The sequence below is a fragment of the Fusarium mangiferae genome, assembly GCF_900044065.1.
Source record: "Fusarium mangiferae strain MRC7560 genome assembly, contig: FMAN_scaffold002, whole genome shotgun sequence".
NCBI lineage: Eukaryota > Fungi > Ascomycota > Sordariomycetes > Hypocreales > Nectriaceae > Fusarium > Fusarium mangiferae.
The window spans coordinates 3242853-3267005 of record NW_024573922.1 but is presented as its reverse complement, the minus strand read 5'-3'; the positions used below and the strand labels follow the sequence as shown (position 1 = coordinate 3267005).

General features: G+C 48.9%; 5 protein-coding genes across 5 annotated transcripts; 3 read left to right on the top strand and 2 right to left on the bottom strand.

Moving 5' to 3' along the window:
- Window positions 1-5268: 5268 nt before the first annotated feature.
- On the bottom strand, window positions 5269-6075 carry FMAN_05622 (uncharacterized protein; the record flags this gene model as incomplete). The annotated part of the gene is made up of 2 exons (XM_041827698.1): window positions 5269-5882; window positions 5937-6075. 2 exons carry the CDS (start codon window positions 6073-6075, stop codon window positions 5269-5271), a joined length of 753 nt encoding a protein of 250 aa, XP_041678635.1.
- Window positions 6076-7069: 994 nt separating this feature from the next.
- Window positions 7070-8212, top strand: FMAN_05623 (putative allantoicase; the record flags this gene model as incomplete). Its single annotated transcript, XM_041827696.1, has 2 exons — window positions 7070-7172; window positions 7233-8212. The coding sequence occupies 2 exons, from the start codon at window positions 7070-7072 to the stop codon at window positions 8210-8212; spliced, it is 1083 nt and encodes a 360-aa protein (XP_041678634.1).
- Window positions 8213-8802: 590 nt separating this feature from the next.
- Window positions 8803-11424, top strand: FMAN_05624 (putative protein localized to golgi-vacuole transport vesicle; the record flags this gene model as incomplete). Its single annotated transcript, XM_041827695.1, has 4 exons — window positions 8803-8953; window positions 9031-9407; window positions 9456-9854; window positions 9907-11424. 4 exons carry the CDS (start codon window positions 8803-8805, stop codon window positions 11422-11424), a joined length of 2445 nt encoding a protein of 814 aa, XP_041678633.1.
- A 4207-nt stretch (window positions 11425-15631) lies between these two features.
- Window positions 15632-19019, top strand: FMAN_05625 (uncharacterized protein; the record flags this gene model as incomplete). The annotated part of the gene is made up of 3 exons (XM_041827694.1): window positions 15632-17436; window positions 17512-18607; window positions 18657-19019. The coding sequence occupies 3 exons, from the start codon at window positions 15632-15634 to the stop codon at window positions 19017-19019; spliced, it is 3264 nt and encodes a 1087-aa protein (XP_041678632.1).
- A 2621-nt stretch (window positions 19020-21640) lies between these two features.
- Window positions 21641-23041, bottom strand: FMAN_05626 (uncharacterized protein; the record flags this gene model as incomplete). The annotated part of the gene is made up of 2 exons (XM_041827693.1): window positions 21641-22116; window positions 22180-23041. 2 exons carry the CDS (start codon window positions 23039-23041, stop codon window positions 21641-21643), a joined length of 1338 nt encoding a protein of 445 aa, XP_041678631.1.
- Window positions 23042-24153: the final 1112 nt, after the last annotated feature.

Sequence of the window (24153 nt, the reverse complement as noted above, 5' to 3'; positions counted from 1 at the left end):
GGCTGTAGGTACGTACCGAATGGAAATCGCAGCTCCAGAGTAAGTGCATTGAAAAAGAGGGCTGAAAAGGAACTCTTCTCTTCTCTATTCGCACACAATATTGATGGCCGTGAATCGCTTCGCACGAGACCATCTTGCCTTGTCAGTTTCCATCCTAACCACAATGCATTTGCATTACACGCACAGACTCGAGCAGTGGTGACGTTCCTAATAACAATCAACAGTACCCGTAAACCGCAGCACATCAATACATATTCAGGGGATTGGTTGGTCGGTGCTCATGATGCTCCTGAGCTCAGATTACAATGAAGGCCAAGAAGACCAATGGCTGCAAAAGTGGGTGCTGGCAGCTTGTGCATCATCATCGTCATCGTCCGCTGGTTATCCTGGTAGGTAGCCAGCCAAGCATCAGCCCCAGCCGATGACCACTTACAGCCCTGACAAAGCTTCTAGCGGCAAGGTAACTTCCACTGGTGAGGGAGCTTTACTTCCTGCGACAACCACGTCCATTGTTGCCATACATCCATGGTACTGCCTGTATCCAATGGCTGCCAGGATTGCTGTAGGTACACAACCTTTTTCAAGGCAAACAATACGCCAGCGTTAATCAAGCGCGCTGTAGTGGCCGTCCTGAGCCCAGAATTTAGGTTCTTGAAATGTCTCTTTATTTATATAGAGTAAAGAATCCAAAAATCCTTCATAGCAGCACCCTGCTTTCTAACAGGTGTTTATTAGAGGCAGACTCTGAGATGATTTTGCTTCGTTTTGCGATCAGAGCGCTGCTCATTCATGCGACCAATTTGACAGGTATCCGTCTTGTCAAGTCTTTCATTGTTATTATTCATGCTTCCTCGTGACAGATCGAAGCGGCGCTCGAGCCACCACTGTGACCGGGCTGTCATCGGTCATGGTGGTTGTTCCCCATAGACCCTCTCATTCTCACTCCAGATCGGCGATCTTCAGTTAAATTGTCTCTGTTAGGCATTTTGACAGGAGCCACAAAGACAGGGACAAGGACTTTCGAGCGTGTTCAGAATGAGGCTCTCCATGCTGTTTACTCGTCAACAAAAAGACGAGGCGTCTTAATGAGCAGACTACTAACAGCCGTCTGTGTCTGATCCTGATCCCTTCTCTGGGACGATGCAAGCCGCCCAGGTATTCCTCAGAACAAACCAGCATGAGTCTCTTTAGGCGAACCAGTTACAATACCAGCCAAACCAATAATTTCCTCCAGCCCTCATGATTCAACGAACTTCTTCTATCTCCCCTATTTGCCAAACGCTGCCAAGCGAATTAACTTGATCACACTCGACGTCTAGCTGACATCATCATGGACTTCATGTCTTTTACTGCTTGTCTAACACCCGTTACATTATCATTATCATTCGTGGAAACAACGCGCTTCACCGAATTCCATAATTGAGTTTTCCTTCTTTTGCCTTTTTCTCCCGGAAGCTCCTCAGGGAATTTGGCTCGTCCCATGAATTCTTCTAGTATCGTTTTTACCGATAACTCAATCACACTGCAAATTAGGCTCTCGGGTGGTGCTTTTTGGTCACATACACCCTTCAGCAGTGGGGAGGACTTTCTGGGGCCAGCCCTCAATTCCAATTTCAATGTTTCCATATTAAGACCCGGCCTAGTTGGCCTAACTGGCCTCCCACGGGGGCCTACGGGCTGACGGAATGTAGCCAAACAGGCAGAAGAGCCAGCCACGGAAGACTTGATTATTATTAACTCCATTATGTACTAGGATATTTTATTAACACACCGGACTACTGACAATTACTATCAGTTCGTGGTATGTTATACCCAAGAGCCAACCTTCCAAATACCAAATTTTCCTACAAGATCAAGAAGAAAGAAAGAAGAAGAAAGAATCCCCAGCTGCAGAGTACCAGTTCCTTTACAGTGTTGAAAGGAAAAGCATACCCACTGCGTAACACTTAACATGAATGGCAGACGCCATCCCTCTTCGGAGTCAGGTCGGCTGGCATTTGGACAGGTTTTCTTCCTTCGGTTATTTATGCACTTTGTGTGCCTCGATCAGGACCTCGCGAAGTAGTGGGCCTATCTGAAATCTGAGATGTGACAATAGTGGCAGTATTCCTCTTCATTACACAAAAGGCTGAACTATTGTTCCACAGGAAGCTCAGCTTCTGTCGTGCTGGTCACAATCGTAGCCAGGTCTACATTTTCCATCCCATTTTATTGGATTTTGCGTCTTGTCTTATTAACTTGTGCTTCCACCGGTGCCTGAAGCAGCGGCTGGTTTGAGATGAAGGCGTTTTCGCATGACGTCTGTGTGTTCAAAGACTTTGTGTGACGTCAAACAGAGCGCGCCACAAGAGATCAACCAATCTCAAGTTGTGGGGTGAGCCACGCCCATGCTGTCTCTGGCGACACCGTGTCTAGCCTCCGATTTATGGATCTGATAGAAGCTCCCAGTAGAACCTCTGGGAATCATTAACACTCCAGACCTGGTGATAGGATGTCAAAATAAACTCTTTAAAGAACCCCCTTATTACTGTGCTAACTTACTGGGGTTTTTTTTATCGCTTAGGATCGAGCCCTAGCCTGAGTAGATTTTTATCTGCTGCAGAGATCCAGGCACCTGGGTTCAATTCTATGCTGTAATTTTGTTATCGTCTCAAACAACAAGATCAATCAGAAGCACAAACAACCATTGCCAGACAGCCGGTGATTAGTCTCTTATTATATCCACAGAAATCTGTTTTTTTTTTAATATATACATATATAATTGTTTATTTTTCTGAAGAAGCTGATATTACTTGCAGAAATCCTAGGCTGAGAACTGGATAAACACGATGACAACGTAATCGCTGTGGAACAGAAATTACATTGGATGCTATAGTACCACGCATTTGATCAACTGAGCCTGTTTGGTCAACGTTATATTGGATCTTCAGAAGATCGCAGGGTCCCCTTGGGCTGCCTATCACTTTTTACTGTTTGTGCAAGTTTCCAATCACAAATCATAAAGCAATAGGTAGGCAGGTGTGAGTCGGTGAGGAAGATTTGTCCAAATAGACCTCCCACACCAGAAGATAAATACATTATGGAGTAGGTATACTGCTTTGAAAGGCATTGATAGTTTATCTCCTGTGTCGTTAGTCTCATACCCAAGCGGAGATTTTTAGGCAAAGAATGTGGGACTTCTCTGTCAGCCAGTGTTGACATTCGATGTTGGATTATGCGAGAAGTTCAACTACCTAGTACATCTGTCCTGGTCTATCTTGGCTACCCTGGATTCAGCAGCCGGTCGGACATCAACGCCATGACCGTTTTTCTGTTTGATGGATGCTGGCTCATGTTACCTTGAGCTTGGGGTCTAGTGGGGTGTGGGTTATCGAATGACCTGAAGATCTTGTGTCCAAAACATAAAAAACCTGCCATATGTGCATGGATAAGACAAGGTTTCTTCATTCGATGTACTCCGTATGTGCCCATGGTTTCTAAAGTCTCAGCCTTCAACGTGCCTCGCTTTCATCTTAGCTTTGTATTGGCCTTTTGGCATGATTGAGCCTTGCACTTGACGGTTTGGCTTCGGCTTCGGCTTTGGCTCAGCTGGTATTTATCGCAAATAGTAAGGTAGTAATGCTATGAGAGACAACCAAAGAGATATGTACCTTCAATTGCGTGTAGGTGAAGGTGATAATACCGGGGCTAGCTTGTCGATTATTCACCGTCATAGTTGCGTTGTGAAGGAAATCTAGCGATCTAGGTAAGTTAGTCGTTTAGGAGGCTCGGCACTTGGGCAGTAAAATTGGCTGTCTATCATATCATATAGCATGCTATTTACAGCACCATACCTAGTATATAATGAACTTAGCCGATATATGTGCCAAATTTAGGGTCCAGATCTCGGTTCACTAGTACATAGTAAAACGCACTGTAGTATGTTTTCCACTGGTATCTCTAGTATTGGGCACTTTGAGGAACGCCCAGACCGCAGTCATTAGTCCGAATCGTAAAGATGAGAGCTAGTCAGATTTTAAGTAGAGTATACAGACATAATAAGGGCCAGACAGGCCTAAGAGTCTCCCGATTATGATATGCATTCTCAAAACGACTTGTTTCTTATATGATAAGTCTCCTGGCTAGCAATTGTATGTATATCTTGGGACTCTCTAATGTCTAGCTACAAGAATTGGGTTTACCTGAGCTTTGTATCGCCTCGTCTGTTACTGCGCAACCTCCCAGACATGATGATAGCGATGACTACTCGCAAAATACATCACCAAGGGGCATAGCCGAATTATATGGTATACACAAGTTTGTTCTCTGTCTTATGCTGCTGCGCCAGAAACACCTTCATTGGCAGAAAGTAGTATCATTTATCTCTTGCCAAGAAGTTCCACAAGACGGCAGAGCGTGTTTGCGCGGGGACATTTCATCACAGGACCTGACGGGTGGAAGAAAACACCAGAATTCTTCTCTATCTCGCTCCAGCAACAGGGGTTCCTCTCTCATAGGGGCAGAGAGGGGTTTAGGTCTCTCATCAGATATGTGAATGAGTGAAATCTCGGGATTGTAGACGAAGGATTATCCAAAGTCAGTCCCGGAGTCATGTTGTTTAAGACTCATCTTGAAATTTATGTCATGCCAAAATTGAAACTTCAAACTGTCTTAAAAATGTTTCGTCAGAACGTTTTATGATAGATTATTTCTGGTTATTGGATATGTTCGGCTTCAGGTCCTGGTAATGCGATATGACAGATGATATCACTCGAGCAATAGTTCAATATGAAAGTTGGAGGGCATGCACATTTTGTACATTTGCCCTGAAGAAAGGGCGAATTTATGACTACGAGTCTTTGAATGGTCAGTATGATATGCAACACTGTAGCTCTTGAGGTCGATACAACTCAGAAGTCGAGAACGCTTAGTTGCTAGTCTCATCTCAGACATATTTCCCATGTTGCATCGTGAGACTGGTAAATTGAGTATATTATGATAGTTGAGCGCCGACACCTAGGTAATAAAGAATTCGGGAAAAAAGAATTGAATTAAACATGATGAAATGTCGCTCGCTGATAGCGGCGAGAGGCGCGACTACTCCCAGCAAATTCCTCACAATTGTGCCAGAGGCACAATACAGAAGCTTCAGGACGGTTCCAAACACTGAGAACATACACCAGACGCCGTGTTCTAAGGCCATTCGCGAACTCATCGCACATAAGAGTACCTACAGATTCCATGTAATCGGGTTTCCAGCAGTGGTCAAGCGATGCAGACCAAGGACGGTCAAGTAGAGCCAGGACCTGGGAAGCCAAGCTTTTGCTTCTGAATCCGAGGCACAACACCCACCAAAGTGAAAATAGCCAGCAAGAGCACGGCCCACAGCTTGATCTTGAGCACATTGTAGTTGTAGTCCGTCTCGACAGCACTAACTACGGTAGCCAAGAGCAGAACAAAGATGATATATCCGCTCCAGCGATGATACTTCCAGACAGCCTTGGCGTTGTCCACGCCGCCATACAGGGCTGGCGTAGCCCACATGGTGAAACCAACGCCGTACTGGAAGAGAAGAACGATAGAAGTGATGACACCGAGATAACCATGGACAGAGTGAAAGTGAGGACCGTTGTTTGCAATCTTGTTGTACTCGATGATGGTCACGCCAGCAACAAGAATCAAAAAGGCCGCGAGGTTGAGACTGGCATGTACGCGCTGGCCGACACGCTTCTGTTCTGCCGTATGAGTCGGCTGCAGACTCAGAACAGACTGAGCCAGGGTGAGAACCGCGAGAGATTGAAGGAGTGGGTGAGCTGAGAAGAGGATCAAAGGCTTAGAGAGGACGCTTGCCCAGATCAGAATAGTGAGTAGGACCACGCCTAGCTGAGCTACTATCCCAGTACCTGATATACCGTAAAGTCAGCTATATGTCGGTTGTTTGCAAATTCGAGGCTTACCGAGAACGAGATTCTTGATCAAGGGAACCCCATCTTCTTGCGCAGCATCGCCGGGTCGACCGAGGAGGGGCTCGGTCTCTCTGGCTGACAAATCTTCGATTGGAGGGAATCGCTCTGGGACACCTGTAGCACTCGCCATTGTGAGGTGAACTGACAGGAAGAGTTGTCTTCTGAGCGTGAGACTCAAGCTCTGTGTGTGCGATCTGCAACCAAAATAGCAGGTAAAGAGGTGCCGAGTCGAATTCTGTAGCCACTTATTCACGCTCCGGGCTTTTCAACTGCGCATGCACTTGGAGGGTATTCGCAGATGCAGATATGTCACGTATGTAAGTGAGAAGTTTACAATGACAGATTCGTGTTTTCGTTTCGCTTCTGTTTGCAATCACCGTTGACGTCAATGAGATGACTGAGCTTTGGCCAATCACAGGTCATCTTTTTGCAATAGCGCGGGGTAGAGTGACGGATACATCATGTAGCGCAGTGATCGCGTCAATGTCTAGGGTACCTAAGGAAGAAGAAAATGAAACTGGAACAGAAGTATTGGCAGATGATCTATGTATAAACCTGGCATAATTAGTATCTATTACTCGATATTATCGAGCAAGCAGCTTGAGCTACCAGATTAGCTCTTCAACTATCGTTAAATTGACCCGCCACAAACGATGCTCTGGTTGGTCCATCGTCGTTTTAAAGGTCCCTGAAAAACGGTCGGACGGCTAAACGACACAATCCTCCACTCCCCCGAAGTCGGCGACGGGACAGCAATTGGTCACACGGCCGGCGGCCAGCCGAAACTCCAGACTTATCTGCAGCTGCATCACAATAAAGGCTGGAATTGGTGAAGGATCGTACGTAAGAGGATCATCAGATTGTCTGCAGTATCGAAACGTCCAATAAAAATAAGATATCAGACCAAAAACCCGGAAGCATTTGCCATGATCCAATATTAACGCCATATCAGTGGGCAGTTCGGAAGTGGCCGATCTCCCCTTCTCCGACTAATAGAACAGATCATGGTTCTCAGCCGAACGAAATAAGGCGATAAGACCGTTTTACAAAATTGTTCAACCCCCAAGTTCAAGAGAACTCTAGATCCGCAGACTTTCATTCTACATTGTATTCACACACACATCATGACTTCCATTGCTGACGAAATCGAATACAAGCTCGACAATGTCGAGGTCGCAACGGTTCGTCCAGACGATATTAACAAGACTTTCCGTTCAACCTGTATTGGTATGAACTTCTATGTGCTCATTTACACTGATCCGTGGTAACAATGCTGAACAACTACAGATCTTATCTCCAGTGGTCTTGGTGGCCAAGTCCTTGGCTACTCTGACCAATGGTTCTGCGAGGCGTCCAACTTGTTGAACCCCAGAGCTCCGATTGCTCAGCCAGGTAAGATGGTCTTCACAGGTGCTTGGTATGATGGTTGGGAGACTCGACGGCACAATCAGGAGCCCTTCGACTACGCCATAATCAAGTTGGGCGTCGCCTCTGGCACGATTGAAGGGGTCGAGATCGATACAGCCTTCTTCAACGGGAACCATGCCCCTGCTATCTCCGTCGAAGGTGTCTTCAGCCAAGATGATGCCAAGGTTGTTTCATGGGGAGGAGATCGAGGAGAATGGGAGACCATCCTTGGGATCCAGGAGTGTGGTGCTTCTCAGCGATTTGCCTGGAAGCTCAAGACTCCTAGCCAAAAGGCATACACGCATGTGAGGCTCAACATGTACCCCGATGGTGGTATCGCACGATTCCGTCTCTATGGGCACGCCGTCCCTGTCTTTCCTGAAGACAAGGATGCCATCTTCGATCTTGCTGCAGCTCAAAATGGCGGTATTGCTGTGTCGTGCAGCGACGAACACTTTGGAACCAAGGACAACCTTATCATCCCTGGCCGAGGAAAGGATATGGGCGACGGTTGGGAGACAAAGCGATCACGAGGAAAAGACCATACAGATTTCGCCATCATCAAGCTCGGTGCCCCTGGATACATCGAGAATTGGGTTGTCGACACTGCGCACTTTAGAGGCAACTATCCTCAAAAGGTCTCAATTGAAGGTTGTGAGTGGACAGGCCATGGCGATCCTGTCGCAGATGCCACAGCCTGGAGAGTCTTTGTACCCCCCAGCAAAACAGGACCCGATCAGGAGCATGAGTTTGAGAGCGAAGAGAAGGAGAAGAAGGCTCTGGTGACCCACGTAAAGCTTATCATGATTCCTGATGGTGGAGTGAAGCGATTGCGGGCATTTGGCAAGCGAGCTGTCTAGGGTACTCGGCGGACGAACTTTGGATATGTTCGTGATGAATACAAATGAAATGAATTAGCATAACTAAGATTGGCATGTATTGAAAATCATCTTACTATCAGGTGGATACATCGTCAACCTCAAACAATTCGCGTCTTATTTCACGCATCACAAACGTTAGGTGCCATGTCTATGGATCATATCGGTTTTATTTGAAGCAGAGACCTTAGGGAGTACCGGATTAGGTACAAAACTATATCCAGTAATGCTGTGGCTGTACCTCAGTAACGACATTCTTGTATGTGTCCTTGTAGGTACTCCGTAGAGGTGATAATCTTAGGCGGTATCTCTTAGCGGAGCAGCTCCAAAACCTAAGCGGAATGACGGTTTCTCCACGACTTCACCAGGGACAAAGTGGGTAGGGCAACTCAGACGACATCAACACAAGCAACCAACTTCAGCTCCAACAATATCTCGATCCGATAACGCCTACTTACCGACAAAACAACAGAGAACTAATACGATTACATTTCTTTATCGCCTAACCATCTCTTGCAAGATTCCATGAACCACGCGACGAATCTGAATCTGTCTCTGCCCCTCCCTCCATCATGGATCTAGGGGACTCTATCAACCCCGAAGGACAGCCTGAGGAGAAGCCTCGCACTCTCCCTGCAGATCTACCCAGATCTCTCGATGACAGAAGGCATGTGCCCAACGAGCACCTCATCACCGAGACGGAGATGTACGATGGTTGGCAAGGTTCGTCGCATCGACACTTCGCATTTGCATTTGCGCTTCTTGTATGACCCGACACGTCACTGACACATTTGTAACAGGCCAGTCCCAGTTCCTCACGACACCAGCCATAGCAAAGCCTCTTAACTTCGGCAATCTGTCGCTAAACGACCCCGAATACGAGGATGACATTACGAAAGGACCCAAAGACAGCGACACGCGATTAATGGAAATGCTGGCCGCCCAGGCAGCGCACCAAGCAGCTCCTGCTTTTGAGAACGAAGATGAGGTTGTGAATAGTGAAAGTCTGTCCGAGGCGGAGAAGAAGGAGAAATTGCAAAAGGCCCTCAACATGGCTGCAAGTAACGGCGATGTCGACAGAATTCGAAAGCTTCTCAATGGGAAGGCAAAAGACTATCTTGATTTGGACGCTGAAGACGAGGATGGAACACCGCCCCTTATCTATGCTAGCTGCTTTGTGGGTGAGCCGCCATATGTTGCACATAAGTCACTAACCTCCAGTTAGGGCCATGAACCTGTTGTTCAAGCATTGATCGATGCAGGTGCCGACGTAAACAAACAAGACCGCAATCAATGGACAGCTCTAATGTGGGCCATGACAAATCGACACAAGGGTATTGCTAAACTACTCCTCGATAATAATGCCTCCTCCGACCAAAAGACCTCGTCGGGACGAACAGCGTTCGACTTTGTCCCCCCGGATAGCGAGATGTCGTTCTATCTCCACGACAATGGCTACAATATTGGAAGCGCCGGAACGGATGACTTTTACCGACCTGGTTTCTCCCAGGATAGATTTGAAGAAGAGATGGCCGAGAATGAGATGCGAAGAAGGCTGATGATGGAGAGTGCTCGTGATCTCGAGGTTGACCTGGGAAACGTGGGTATGGATGACCAACCCGAGGTAGGGTCCAAATCAAAATGGTGAAGAGCTGTTGGGCTGACTGATAGTAAAGCCTGTCGATGAGTTTGAGGAAGAGCAGCAAGAATTCGACTGGAATCGCTGCTTACACGATCAAATGTTTGTTTTTCAAGAACACGAACTTGAACGCATCCTTGATATCGTTATTACCAATATGACGCCGCAAAGATCACCGACACAGAAACCCGTGCCAGCCAATATGATATTTCTTAGCGCACGATATGCGCATTATCACTCAAGCCCCGAACTTCTGGAGCGACTCTTGGTGTCAGCTATGGATTACATCAACGACGTTGTTGAGAGGTGTCAGTGGGACATGACTATTCTAGCCTTTTGGATCTCGAACGCCACCCTACTGCTTCACTACTTGAAGAAAGACCCTGGGCTTTTCGAGGCAACGGGTGAGTTTCAGGCGCAGCTGGCTGAATTGATAAACGAGATCTTTATTCTTATTGTGCGAGATGCTGAGCGACGTCTGGACAAGGTCTTGGACGTAGCCATGCTGGAACACGAGACTATTCCCGGATTCGAGGATATTACTTTCCAAAATGAGTGGAAGCTCTTCAAGCGAAAGAAAGAAGTCAAAGAGGAGCCACTAGAAAAGCGATTCAGACCACCATCACCGAAGCAGCGAGCAAAGCCAGCCCCCCGAAACGTCACCTCACTTCTCTCCTCTACTCTATTTGTACTCGACCTTTACGATATCCACTCTGTGATCACTTCGCAAATCATTTCCCAGCTTATTTACTGGATTGGAGCAGAGCTCTTCAACCGCATTATGTCAAATCGAAAGTACTTGGCCAGAACAAAGGCCATGCAGATCCGCATGAACATCTCAATCCTAGAAGATTGGGCTCGGACAAATAACAGACAGGCAGAGCACTTTGAAGGAGGTGAAATGCGCTCTTCAGGGGAGTCAACAATGGACGCTGCTCGAAGACATCTGGCACCCGTAATCCAGCTGCTCCAATGGCTCCAGTGCTTTTCATCACTTAATGGAGATGATATGGAGGCTCTAGTTATCACACTACAGCAGCTCAAGAGACTGAGTCCCCAGCAACTCATCCACTCAGCCAACCACTACAGGCCAGAAGTGGGCGAGAAGGGGTTGCCAAAAAGTGCTATGAAATACTTGATCAATCTACAGAAAGAGGCGGCGCTCAAACGGGAGAGGCGGCGGAGTGGTATACCTTCACCACAAAAGTCAGGCCAGGACAGCACGCCGGTGACACCGGTAAAGGGCCGGTCAAACGGGAACAATCTCGCCACTCCTGGAAGTACTGCCAGTCCTCCAGAAGATGATTGGGACGAAGATGATGACATGCCAGAGCATCTGCTGCTGGATCCCGCCCTAATGTTGCCTTTCGTGCTGCCGTCGGTAACTGACATGCTCGTAACTTACGGCGCTGGACTTGGTGGAGTTAACCGTGAGCGAGAGCGCAAGTATATCCCCACAGTGCCACCGGAGTTTCTTGAGAAGTTAGAGGTGAGCGGTGGAACTAGGAAGGGCCCCATGTTCGGCGAAGCAGATTGGGAGAATGAAGAAGTTTGAGGAAGTTACACAGGCCGTCAAGGATGCATGACCAACCCGGCAGACAGCGATACTCGACCTGGAAGATCTAATGATGGGGGAGGGCTGCTTCTGAGACTCTTGCGTAAGCAATGGGGTCTCTTGCAGTTGACATTTAGGACTCGGTGATAGAACGTGGACGTCAAGGAGCATCCCACGGGTCAGATTTGGCGAATCAAGTCAGTGGTAGCAGAGACTGCGGAAAGTCTCCTATGCAACCTGTGAAGGGCAGAAAGCCCTGAGTGATGGGAGAAACCCCACGGTGAAGGACGCGCATCCACTGCCACGTTCTCAACGCGTTGAAAGACTATCACCAGACGGTGGAGTATTGGCAAACGGCCAATTCTACGCAGTTTCCAAGGCCGAAGAGGCAAAATGGAATATGTCTTCATTTGTAATTCTAACGCGAGCGATATTGTATAGTTCAGCATATGGCAAATGGAGTCATGCAAGGAGAATCTAAAAATCCGATATTATGCCAACTCGTTATTGCTTTTTGCTACCATAATCCGTCCATGAAAGGCATATGCCAGCCGTCTCAGTTCTCCCATTTACCAGCCACCTGATCGAACAGTGACTGTTTGACTCATCAGACGTGTGGTTGCAGAGCAAACTTCAAGCTTTGTGGGCCAAATGCGCCATACTCCAGCCTAGCAAGGGCTACGTATCCACTTCAGAACAACGCGGCGTTGTCTTTTGCTGCATGCACTCAACCGTTGGCAGTTGGGATGTCCCGGTACGGAGTGAGCTAGAGGGAGTGCACTTTTTTTCGTTTCCCATTGTGCGTTGTTTGTGTGCCCTACCTATTTCAGACCCGTCCTCAATAAGCGTTTGTTGCTTGTTCGTCTGGGTATTTCGTCACCTTGCCAGCTTCGAAAATCTACAGAAGCGGCGCAGGAAAAAGACGATAAAAATTACTTACCGCTATTCGTTCCTGTCTCCCGCGATATCATCAGGAGAAGGGGGAAAAAAAGAAGTCCCCACTGACCACACGGCACACTGATCAACGTGGAGGAAAATGCAGCAGCAAGGGGTTGCCCGATGAGTTGGCATCGGCAGACCAGGACATGGGTCTAGAGCGGTGACAACTGTGTACAGTTGCAGCGTTCAGAGAGGCCTTGCTATGGGCAGAACGTGGACTCACTATGGCACCATAGCCCGGCCGGGACGGAAGGGTACGTGCAGCCTTCCCGGTGTCATCTACATACGATATATCTTCCTTTTTGTTTTCATTATTATGCAGGTTCCCTATAAGCCAAACGGGGAGTATCTCGTGTGCTTGATGTTGCCTTAGCCGGCTCAACACCAGAGCAGGCCAAAGTCCGATCCCTGCATGTATCCCAGCATAAAAATTTCCCTAGGTTCGGGAGCGGGTAGATCTTCAGGGCAGATGGACATCCCACAGATCGCTCTGTACTCTGTAAAGATTCGCGATAATCATGTGAAGACTGAGACAATTTCTAATTTTTCTTTTTCGTCTTTGCCAAGATGATTGACTCGTTCTTGCTGGGGAAACGAAAAGAAGCATTTCGTATTTCGCGGTGCTTCATGTAAGGGAGAAATAGGTTCCGTGGTGGGCCTTGGTTAAGAATGTGATAAAGTGTAAGAGCTCGCATAAAAAAGTCTCAATTAAGCACCGCCTATCGGGAGATCATCATCTGAGTTTGACCCAGAGCTAGGAGACCACTAACTCAGTAGTCGTAAACTCATAATTACTTCGAGAAGATGTTTTGGTCTTGAATTGCAAAGTCAGAGGGAGTAAAGATGAACGAGTGCTTATTTGCTCATCAGTATTCCGTCTAAGCACGTAAAACTCATGGTGACGAAGTGATGATGATGATACGAATAGAGAAAAAACAGAGTTTGATACACGTTCTCGTGTATTGAAATTAGTGGCGGCAACGTTATACTGTACTAAGGCTACGGGAGGGCTGCAAAGTTGTGTAGCTGATCTAAAATAGGCGATTGCGTGGTTTACTTGCGTAGGTAGTAATGTGCTCTCACTCAATCACACTAGGACATGTTATCAAAGTTCTGTCTTTGTTTTGAGGCTGTTGTTGTTGTTAAGGGGTCTCGGCTTCGGCTAAGTGAGTGATGGCTGAGGCGCTATTAGATGTGTTCCAGAATAATTGACTGTCGTTGAATCAATGGATTTGAGCGAAAAAGAAACGCGTAATTGGAGAGTGTGAGGCTGCTGTGAGACCAGGTTATCCCGTCCCGTGCTGTCTTATCCTCGCTCAATGCAATGTGGTGCTGCGTGCTGTGTTGAGCGATGAATGGCCATCGTTTGGTGTCTGGTCGCGGGTACCTTGCAGACCCCTACATTTTCTAGGCGGCCGTATCGCTAATCCTGGTCGGTATGGATGACTCTGACATTGGGCATCGATTGGATCATTGTGATAGCTCACAGAGGCCTAGTCAGCTCGCCCCGAAACCTGTTACGGCATGGTTGGAAGAGATGCTGGTTGGCAGAAGAAGTGCCTCTCTGAACAGCTGAGGAAGACATGTGAGACTTGACGTTTGCCTACCCTGTGCTGTGCTTGTCTTTGTCTTTGACTGAGGGTATGTCTCGGTGATCCCTTGCTTCTGGAATGCAAACGCTTTGGAGATACAGCACGCAGCATACAGCGTATAGATCGTGATGGTAATTAAAAGACTCATCGCCGTCACTGTCGCCGTTTGGAGTCTTGCTTGCAGCAGCCTCCGAACTCTACACCCTGGTTCATAGCGAGGTATATTCGGCTGTAGAGGTTGTCACCATGCTTAAAACCGGATTGCATGCATGTTTTCTGTTGGGTCTTCATCTTGGAGGCTGCCAACATTTCTTTGTGCCTGAAGAGCGAGGAGTGTGGTATGGCCGTAAAGAGGGTTACATGGGATGCATGCAATTCGCCGGCCACTCATCAATGCCTCACCTGAGCTCTTCCGAGTGCCTTTTTCTTCCTAAGCCCATGACTAACCCATGCGTCGATGTGTTGTATTCCGGTCGGTCACGTTCAATTATCTGTGATTACCTGATGGTCAACCTCCGACATTTCGACCTGTACGTGGTTAGCCGGGTGTAAGTGCGGTGTGGATTCGCCCAACCCACACGTCAACCATATCGAGCCATTGAGTTTTCACCGTCTCGACTCGCTTCGTTTGCCTTGCCTTAGCTCTATGTTCGATACCCATAACTCAACTTACTTACCGCATGTAGCGGGCGGGTTCTTGCCGTAGCCAACGGAAAACCGTGGAGTCGGTGGATGATGTGGCTGTCAGTAAATGGACCAAAGAAAGAAGAGAAGAGTGAAAAGGTCAGGTTTTGTTTATTTTTTCTCGGTTGTCGTTGCATTGTCGATGAGTCGGTCTAGCAAGACTAGCCGTGAGTAGTAGAATTGATATGGTGTATAAGGAACGCACTTCCATCTCCATATCGAGATCGATTCGCCTCGCTTGGCTTCCCCATTACTTGCATTTAGTCGAATATTATTGTGAGACCGTGATCTGTGCCTTCCATCAAACGCACTGCACCTCACTCTACATCGACCGTTGTTTCCACCTGCACACGACTTTACGACCTTTGTCTCACGACCAATATTTGAACAAAATTCAAAACGCGGGACATTTCAGTCTCGATCAATGTTGTGCCAGCCTTTCGAGTTTTCGCTACAGAACGATCCTTGACCATTTCTTTGCATACCCGCAACTTTCAACTTGACATCTGCGAGATTGCATTGTCTCATTAAAGTCTGAGACCTGGACGACTCGACTCGACTCAATTCAATTCTGATCGACCTACTTTCGATAGAATCAAGTTCCAGTTCACCCCAGTCCGCATTTTGGCGCTTATTTTCGAGTCTCCCTTGATAAGGCTCTCCCTTGGGTTCCCTCTGGATTCTCGACCTTGCCGCGACTGTCTATAACACCACCTCACGGCCCTCTCCCTTTCTCCAGCTTGCTCTTAGACTCCTCACCTGAGCTATTGGGTCTGGTCTTGGGTGTGCTCGATCCCCGGCATTAGCTTTGCTCCCTTGCATTTGCTACTCACCCAACGAACCTGCTGGGGTCTTACTTACAACCAAGTTTCTATTTACACGAGCAGACACATTGTCGACACCAACCATTCACATTGGCAGTTGCTTCGAGGTCTTTAAAACTCGCATCATTCTCGCCGTTGGCTCCTTTGTTCAATTCACAATATAGCGCCATGTTGCCATCCAAGTTTGGGAGTGGGCGGCAGAAGCAGCCTGAACGCCGAACCAGTTTACGGCTTGATCCTAGCATAGTGGCTTTGCGATACGAGAAGACCATACCAGCAGAACCTCCGATTCTCATTGTATCACGGGACCCTACTCGGCTCTCACGTCGTCCTTCGTCTTCTTCGGCATCATCTCACAGCTCCCGCCACCGTCCTATTGTGATTGTACCTCCTGGTATTGTCGCACCGCCTGCCGAGGAGCACCCGGCCCTCCGAGGCTCATCATCGTCGTCGTCGTCGTCATCATCATCACTACCAACCCTCAGGACGTCTCCAGTATCAGTGGAAGAGTGGAAGCGTGATTCTGGGGTTGCTAGAAACAAGTCAACTTCAACAATTCACGAAGAGGAGGACGAAGATGGCCACTCGGAACCCGAATGCAAAAACAAGATTCCTGCAGTGGAATCAAACGTATCATCACTGGTATCATCCGTCATGTCGCGGCCCAGTATGACAACGCAGCGAGACGAAGATCCATTTGTGGACGAGAATAGCATCTTTGAGCCGCTAACATCAATGCCTACCGATCCCTTTTGTGTCGTGTACAACGCTCGATGCACCACGCCGCCTCCTCCACCTCAGGTGTCCCACTCCGATACACCATTACCATCACCTGCACCTGCAACACCTACTCGACCAAGTAGGACGACTGCTTCCACTGTTCCTTTCTCTATTCCTTACTCTGAGTGCCTTGCAGGCAAAGCTCCCTCCTCCCCAACATATCCTCCTCTATCAACTTCTCGCTCTCACAAGTCTCCCTGTTCCTCAATCCCATCGTCTCCTCGTACTTCTTGTTCTTCGTCTCCCCCCACAATCTCCAAGGGCATATCAAGATCGGGGTCCTCTCGGTTCGGTACATTTTCGCAAATGTTCAACACTCCAATTCAACCCTTGTGGCGGGGCACCGCTAGCACCGCCAATTCCAGCGCGTCTAGTACCCCAACCGTCAGTGCACAATCCACTATTACCACAGCCCTTGGCGCTACCGCCAACGCTACCGTCAACGCTCCAGCCACTGATGCCGATACGGCGATTGATTTGGCTGAGTCTGGGTCGCTTCCGTCGGATAAGGAACAGGGCTCTTCCCGTTTTTGGAACAGGTCCCGTTCTGCCTCCACAACCTCGAATAATAGCACTAGCATTGCTACATTGGCGGGCACCACATCCATTTCATCTAATAACGATCTCCCCTTTGTTCCCCTCGACGTGTCTATCCCTTGCGAAAGCCTCCTCGATGATGCCTTCATGAACACCGTTTCTTTTTCCAATCGCGGCAGCATCATGTTGGGAGCTCAAGACGCCGCCGCCATTGACGGCGCTATCAAACAGCACACCATATCAATTGATTCGCCCTCTTCTACCAACGCCGACACGCTCGCGACCGCAAACAATGACGAGAGCGACTCGGGCCGCGCCACCCCAACTCCCACTCCCTCAACTACTGCCCCTCGTTCCATGACTCCTACTCCTACAACGCCAACGACCCCAAAGTCACAGACCCTTCCTCGACCCAGCGACGAGTCCAACGACATGAACAATTCTGTTAAGGGGGCAGGCGATGGTTCTCCTCAGGGCCAGATGTCAGCCCCTGACATTCGTGTCTTGGCCGCCGACGTGGAGAAGGAATCTCAAAAGGTGAGATCGCTCTATACTGTTGGCGATGGTTCTCACGGTGAGCCTGGCAAGAGGCACTCGTACTGCGAGCGTCTTGAACCAACTCCCGAGGTCCCGTCCGAGGAGAATGAACTTGACCCGTATGGTTTTCCTTGATTGTCCCTATTGTAATCATTGCGGACTATGATTTATGCTAACCTGCGTCTCCTCTTTAGTGTTCCAAATCACCTTTCTCCGGCTTGGCAAATGCCCGCCTCTGGAAGTTCTTCTTCCCTGCGGTCTAGAGGCGGAGGACTCGAAGATTGGGATGACCTTGAAGGTGCCCACGTTGACCGATATGGCTTCATCACACTACCGCCACCGCCTGGCTCAAGAATGGGCACACCAACAGAGACGCGGTCAGCCTCGGGCTCCCCAAGAAAACGTAGCTTGTTACAGAAACGAGACCCTTATAGTTTGACATCCACTCTCAGTGGTAGTGGCCGACGCACTCCTACCAGGAAGGTTTCCGCAAGGTCGCTCAACACACAAACATCCGAATTATCAATATCAACATCGCTTCGCTCATCTCGATCAGTAATACGGCAAGCCAGCAACTTGCTGCCCCACAATCGCGACAGGCGGTGGATGGACGAAGCAGGTGACATGCTCAATGCAGCCCCCAGCCTTCAGGACATCGTGGACGAGATTCAAGCCGAGAAGTTAACAGAAGTTATGAAACGCAAGGAATGGGAAAGGTCAGAAAAATGGAGGAAAATGGCCAAAGTTGTTCGCCGGGGCGGCGAGGGTGAGGGCATGGAGTTTGAGTTCGACATGAGAAACCCGAAGCTGATTGAAAGGACATGGAAAGGAATACCCGACCGATGGAGGGGAGCAGCTTGGTGGTCTTTTATGGCCACTAGCGCGAGGGAACATGAGGGATCACCCTCTGAGGACAGAATCGTTGCTGAATTTCATCGGCTCCAGCGACGAAGCTCCCCAGACGATGTACAGATCGACTTGGACGTGCCCAGAACCATCAGCCGCCATATTATGTTTCGACGACGTTATCGAGGTGGCCAGCGACTACTGTTCAGGGTCCTTCACGCGATATCAATCTACTATCCTGAGACAGGTTATGTTCAGGGCATGGCTTCGCTAGCGGCAACACTGCTCTGCTACTTCGATGAAGAGAAGTGCTTTGTCATGCTAGTGCGAATGTGGCATCTCCGTGGACTGGCTCGTCTATATCGTCCAGGTTTTGAGGAACTCATGGCAGCCATGGGTGACTTCAGTAAGCACTGGCTTAATAAGGAAGTAGCCAGTAAACTGGTGAGTCTGAAGCCTCTCGACATCCCAAGTTAGGCACTGACAATTCTAGGACGAGTTGTGCATTGACACTACTGCTTATGGTACGCGCTGGTACCTGACGCTATTTAACCTTTCCGTACCCTTTCCAGCCCAGCTACGAATCTGGGATGTCTTCCTCCTATTGGGCAATGACACGTCTTCGATGTCTGAATCACGGAAGTCCGAGACCAACACCCCTCAGACGGTGGAATACGATGTTTTGCACGCTACTAGTGCAGCATTGGCTCAAGCCCTCCGAGAGGTCCTCTTGGGTGCGGAATTCGAGAACGCCATGAAGGCATTAACATCACCTATCCCTGTCAAAGATGAGGACTTTTTGATGAAAGTGGTCAAGGCGGAATACAAACAACACCACGGCAAGAAGAAGACGTAGCAGGTCTTACTGCCATGACTCAAGCCCAACGAGGGCATTTTCCTTTGTCTTTTGGCGTCCTTTCTCTTTGTACATGCGAAGCTGTATCACGATACCCTCCAAGGTGTTTTCCTGTTTTGCGTTGCGTTGCTGATACCCCCTTCATGCTTCGGCCTCTGAGGGACCACATGCCTAAACGAGGCCATTCTTTTCTTTGTATTCGTTCATGAGAGCGTCATGGATTCAGAAGAAGGATGGGAGTTTTCCCCTTTTGATGGTTGATAGCGTTTGGAGCCACGGAACCTAATCTTATATACCCCTCCTGGCATCACTTTGTTTTGCTGTCTTGCTTCCAGGGTTGTTTTGACGAGGCTTGGGAAAATACGGCGTGGATTGCACTTTAATGTACACGAGGAGGATAAAGAGATGGCAAAAGATATAGAATAAGGAGAGCTGAGAGATAAATCAAGGATCGAGCGCTATGTTAGGTTATTAGCCTCGAAGTTAATGTATAACTATGCAGTATCATTGAATCCATTCCCAGCTTTGCCTCGCTCGTTTGGTCAGATTCATGTAACCCTCTCAGCCTTAGCTAACTGTGGCTTGATCAGATCATGCTGTGTGTGACAGAATATGGTGGCATGGCTACAGTCGTCCTCGAGACGGTAACATCAAGGTATAACAGTAACTGTTAAGTCGTAATCGGGTGAATTTGGCCCCTCCCAACAAACCCCAGCAAAGTTTGTTTTTCTCCAGGTATCCGTAGTTACTCGGATCTCTGTGATTCCGTCAGCCTCAATGCCTGAAGCTGTCATTCTCTTCTGTCCATCTATCCACCCCCGTTGCTTTTCTCGGCAGAGCAGTCTGTGCCCCTCCACCTCGACCGTGCTGATTGCCTCTTTGGGCATGGGTCTCCGACCCCTCCCGGAGCTCCGGTGCGGGGGACCCGGCCATGAGGTCGGGAGCGGCTCACCAACGCGAAGACAAGCGACCAACCTCGATTGTGGGATCACTGTTTATAACACAGCTAAGTTGAGTTATTGACATCCTAATTTGTTGGGATTGATCCATTGAGCTACTTGGCCGTAAAGCAGCCAACAACATTCGCTTATTCCCTGTCCTTATTTCTGGTACTATTGAAGATTTATAAAAAAACAGAATTGAGTTTGACCCTAGCTTCGATGTAACCAACCTGGCGATAAGTCGATGGGCTATAGCATGAGCCGAATAAGGGAATGACGCGAGATAATAGCTTCTCGAGAGGATCCTACTCTGGTCCTCATGCCTTTCTGCTGATTGCTTCCAAGCTTCCTTCAATATCACGCACAGACGGCCGAGTTTACCCCTTCAAGACACTCCCACACAAGCCACACATGCATGATGAGAGCTGAAATAAGCATGGCATGAATTTTCTGTGAACTTTTGAAAAGCACAAGGCACAGTAGCATAGTGGCTTACATGCAGAAGACCCGGTTTGTTCTTGTAGGACTCCTCCATAAGTCCTTTCCTCTTCTGGTAAGTCAGATATACTGTGGCTTTTTCGTATTCTCGACTCCCCCCTCCCTCTCCTCCCTCTCTCTCTCTCGACTGAAGACTTCTCTGAAGTTCAACGACATGGCTGGCTTTGGGTCGCAGCCCAAGTAGCATCTAGACTTTTTGAGGACTAGACTGAGCAGATTCCTGATTTACGGGAATACAAGTTTCGATTCCTGGGTCTCTAATGCAGCTTGGAGTTCATTAGCATAAGCTATGTGCTGCTAGTGCTACGGGCGTTCAGTATCCGCAACTCTGTTTTGGGGCGTTCCTGGGACTACTTTGAGAAATAGACTGTGAGGCTTCTAGTAGACTGAGGCTGTTCTTTTTGTATGGGCCGAAGCCTCTTAAAACGTGGCTTAACATTCAAAATAAACAACAGCGAGAGTGTTCTCCATTCCTCGATCTGCGACAATTGTTGTTCATTTCGCTCCGAGTCTGTTTGATGACGCTCAAATTGACTTGACTTCCTTGAGAATGTCAGTTATGCATTGCCTGAAGCTGCGAAACTTCATCCTCCTCGATCTAAGTCCATAGGGTGTCTATAACCGTCCATAGAACAAGTAATATTCCCATTTTCTCCCTTTCCTTCGTCTCGTCGAGCCCGAGCCCGAGCCCGCTATAACCAATGCTGTTCCTTGATGCCTTCGACCCATTGAACCGAAAATCAAAGTCAAAAACTCCATTTTGTACCGTGCACCCAACCTTTAGCCAAATCCTTGCCCTCTCCAGTGCAGCTCAACGAGACGTATATTTAACACAAAGTGGCGCGCAAACTTCTAAAAGACTAATGTAAAGCCAAGGGACCAACTTCGATGAGTCTGAGTCCGAAAAACTTTTAGTAGTAACCATGAGAGAATGCCACTCAACTGGTCCGATGCATATTTTGTTTCGATAGGTAGGTGGTACAGAGCATTGATTCGGGTATGCCTACTAACAAGCCAGGGATAGTTGATCAATCCGGCCGGGCAAATTACTCTTTCATGTTTGTGTGTGATCTGTGGATTATCGTAAATTAAATAGCAGCCACGCTTAGACATAAAATGACTGACATGTGGCGCATAAGCGTGAGAGCCGATCGACAAAACCGCGTCTAGGGTGCACTATCATCAACCGCCTTGTCTGTCCCCTGAATCTTCTCGCGATTTTGAGGTTTCCTCGATGCTTCGATGCGGCTTTGAATCTCCAGGTGATGGCTGCTTGTAGCGGTTTTCTCGCTCTTCGCTCGGGCGACGGGGCCCAGGATACCGTGTGCTAGGCGGTGGCTCTTCTGACAATATAGCTGATACCGACTGTTTGTTCTCGCTACCCGGTCTTTCTTGCGAGGGCATGGGCGTGGAGGCGCGTATCGGCGACATTCGGCGTAAAGGTCCGCCAAAACTCTCTCTGCGAGACCGTCCTGGCCCGACCACTCTAAAGGGTGACATGTCACTTCTTTGTCGTGAATGACCACGTCGCGATCCACGAAAAGCTGCGCTCGACGAGCTGCTTTGACTGAGAGGCGGAGGTGATCGATATCGCTGCTCACTGCGGGTTGGGGAAGGCGCATGATGCCCTGTTGCCTTGCGCTTTCTGGGAGTTTCCCCTATGGTCACAGAAGCTATGTCAGTTCACAGAGAGTCTCTCTTTCTCTTGGTCTTGGACGAACCAGAAGGACTTCCGGGTCGGTTCGAGCTTCCGCTAGCTTGCGATGTCGGTGGCTGCCAGTGGTGAAAGTATATCGAAGGACTCGACTGGGCTTCTTGCTGCTGTTGTTGCTGCATATGCGGATGCTGATGTGAGTGCATCGGGGGAGGAACGTGTGCGGGCTGTGGCACGTTGGTGTTGATGCTCGGTAATGTCGATATGCCCATGGGTCGTCCTATAGCACCACTCACTGTCTGGCCTCGAGGCCTTGATGGTGATGCCGGATACACATATCCGGCTGCTGGGGTCGACGCAGATGGAATGCCCGGGTGCTGTGCGTGGGTATGCGACAGTGTTTGAGGTTCTCGCTGGTGTTCGGGTGACACAGGCCACTGTGCAGGCATAATCTGGGCACGGGGAGGAGCCTGTCCAGGGGGCATGAACTGCTGAGCCCATTCCAGGGCAGCTTGTGGCGCGACTCCTCCGCTACCCATGCCCGCAAACACCAAAGGAACCATGGGAGGAGGTATACCTGCCTGAAGCGACGTCCGCAGCATATCCATTTCAACTTTACGCTGCTCTAGACGCAAGCTCTCCTGCCTCGTCCGCTCTTCCTCCTGCTTTCTCTTATCCTCTTCCGCCCTCGCCTGTAGCCAATGCCTCATGGATTCCTCTGCTCCTTGCCATTGCTGAGGTGGAGCAGGTAGTTGGCCCCATGAATCTCTCTGCTGGTGACCAGGAGGGCCCAAGGATGGCTGTGGCGGAGGCGGAGGAGGCGGATGGGGTGGAAGATGTGTAGATGGAGGAGCACCAGCCACTGGGGGCTGCTGGGGAGGAAGAGTCATGGCCGCCGGCGGAGGCAGGCCACGATGAGGAGCCGACATGGGCTGTGATGGTGGACTGTGTCCCCGATAGGCGATAGGCAGAGAATTGCTTGCTGGTTCTCGATATATCAAGGGGGGAGAAGGTCGAGAGGTTGAAGGCGGAGTCGGGAGATCATGGACGGACTTGTAGCCGTAAGTTGGTGGCTGCTTGACGGTAAGCATCGTTGTATGGTAGCTGGGCTACGCCAGTGGGGACATTTGTACGGCAAGAGTAAATGAAGGCGCATGTATTGTTGGGAGGCTGGGGCTTGCTGCAATTGACTTTTTTCTTTTAAACAGATAAGAAACAGTTGACTGAGTGCTGGGCAGGGGAGGTGGGCAACGATGTTATACAAGAAGATTGCACTCCACGCTTGAAGATCTGGGTAGCTCTGACAGTACGATTCAGCCAGATCAAGTGATCAAGCAAATCAGGGAGCATCAAAAGGAAGGGATTGCCAAAAGAAAAAAAATTGTTGTTTGGGCTGCAACTGTCTCGTGGTTCCTCTAATACAAGTCTCCAACTGGGGACTGGAGGTATACGAGGGAGAAGAAACAGATGACGAGAATATAAAGCAAGCGATATCAAAGAAGGAAGAAGAGGGGAACAGAAAGAAGCGGCGTACAATTTGGGTTGTGGATATGCAAGCTTTGTATAAGATGGCCAGAGGTGACAGGCGGCGAGCTGGAGATGTCGGCCAGCTCCAGAGTTGTGGCGGTCGAGGTGAGCGGGGCTGATGAAACCAGTTGACAAGCAGGGCCAAGTTCATTTGGAACCAGTCATGGATGGCTCTTCCACATAGCACACATGGGGGGCACGCGCAGAAAAGAGCTGTCAACGAGTGCTAGTTAGTAGGAAGCTTGTGTGAGAAGTGGAGAAGATCCAAGGCTGACAAGAGACGACTAGAGGCCAACGTTGAACCGATGTGAATGGATTGGGCCGAGATGAAGGACAGAAGGCCCAGAAATGGAAAGTTCCGCAGTGAAGGGGAAAACTGAGAGAGATTGGAGCTTTAAGCTCAGCGAAGTTGTTGTAAACGACGGAGTGGTGAGTCAAGATGCATCAAAGGATAACAGCTCAAGACGCAGGTACCAGCCAGCGTGGTGTATTGTCCTGTGAATCACTCTTGTTA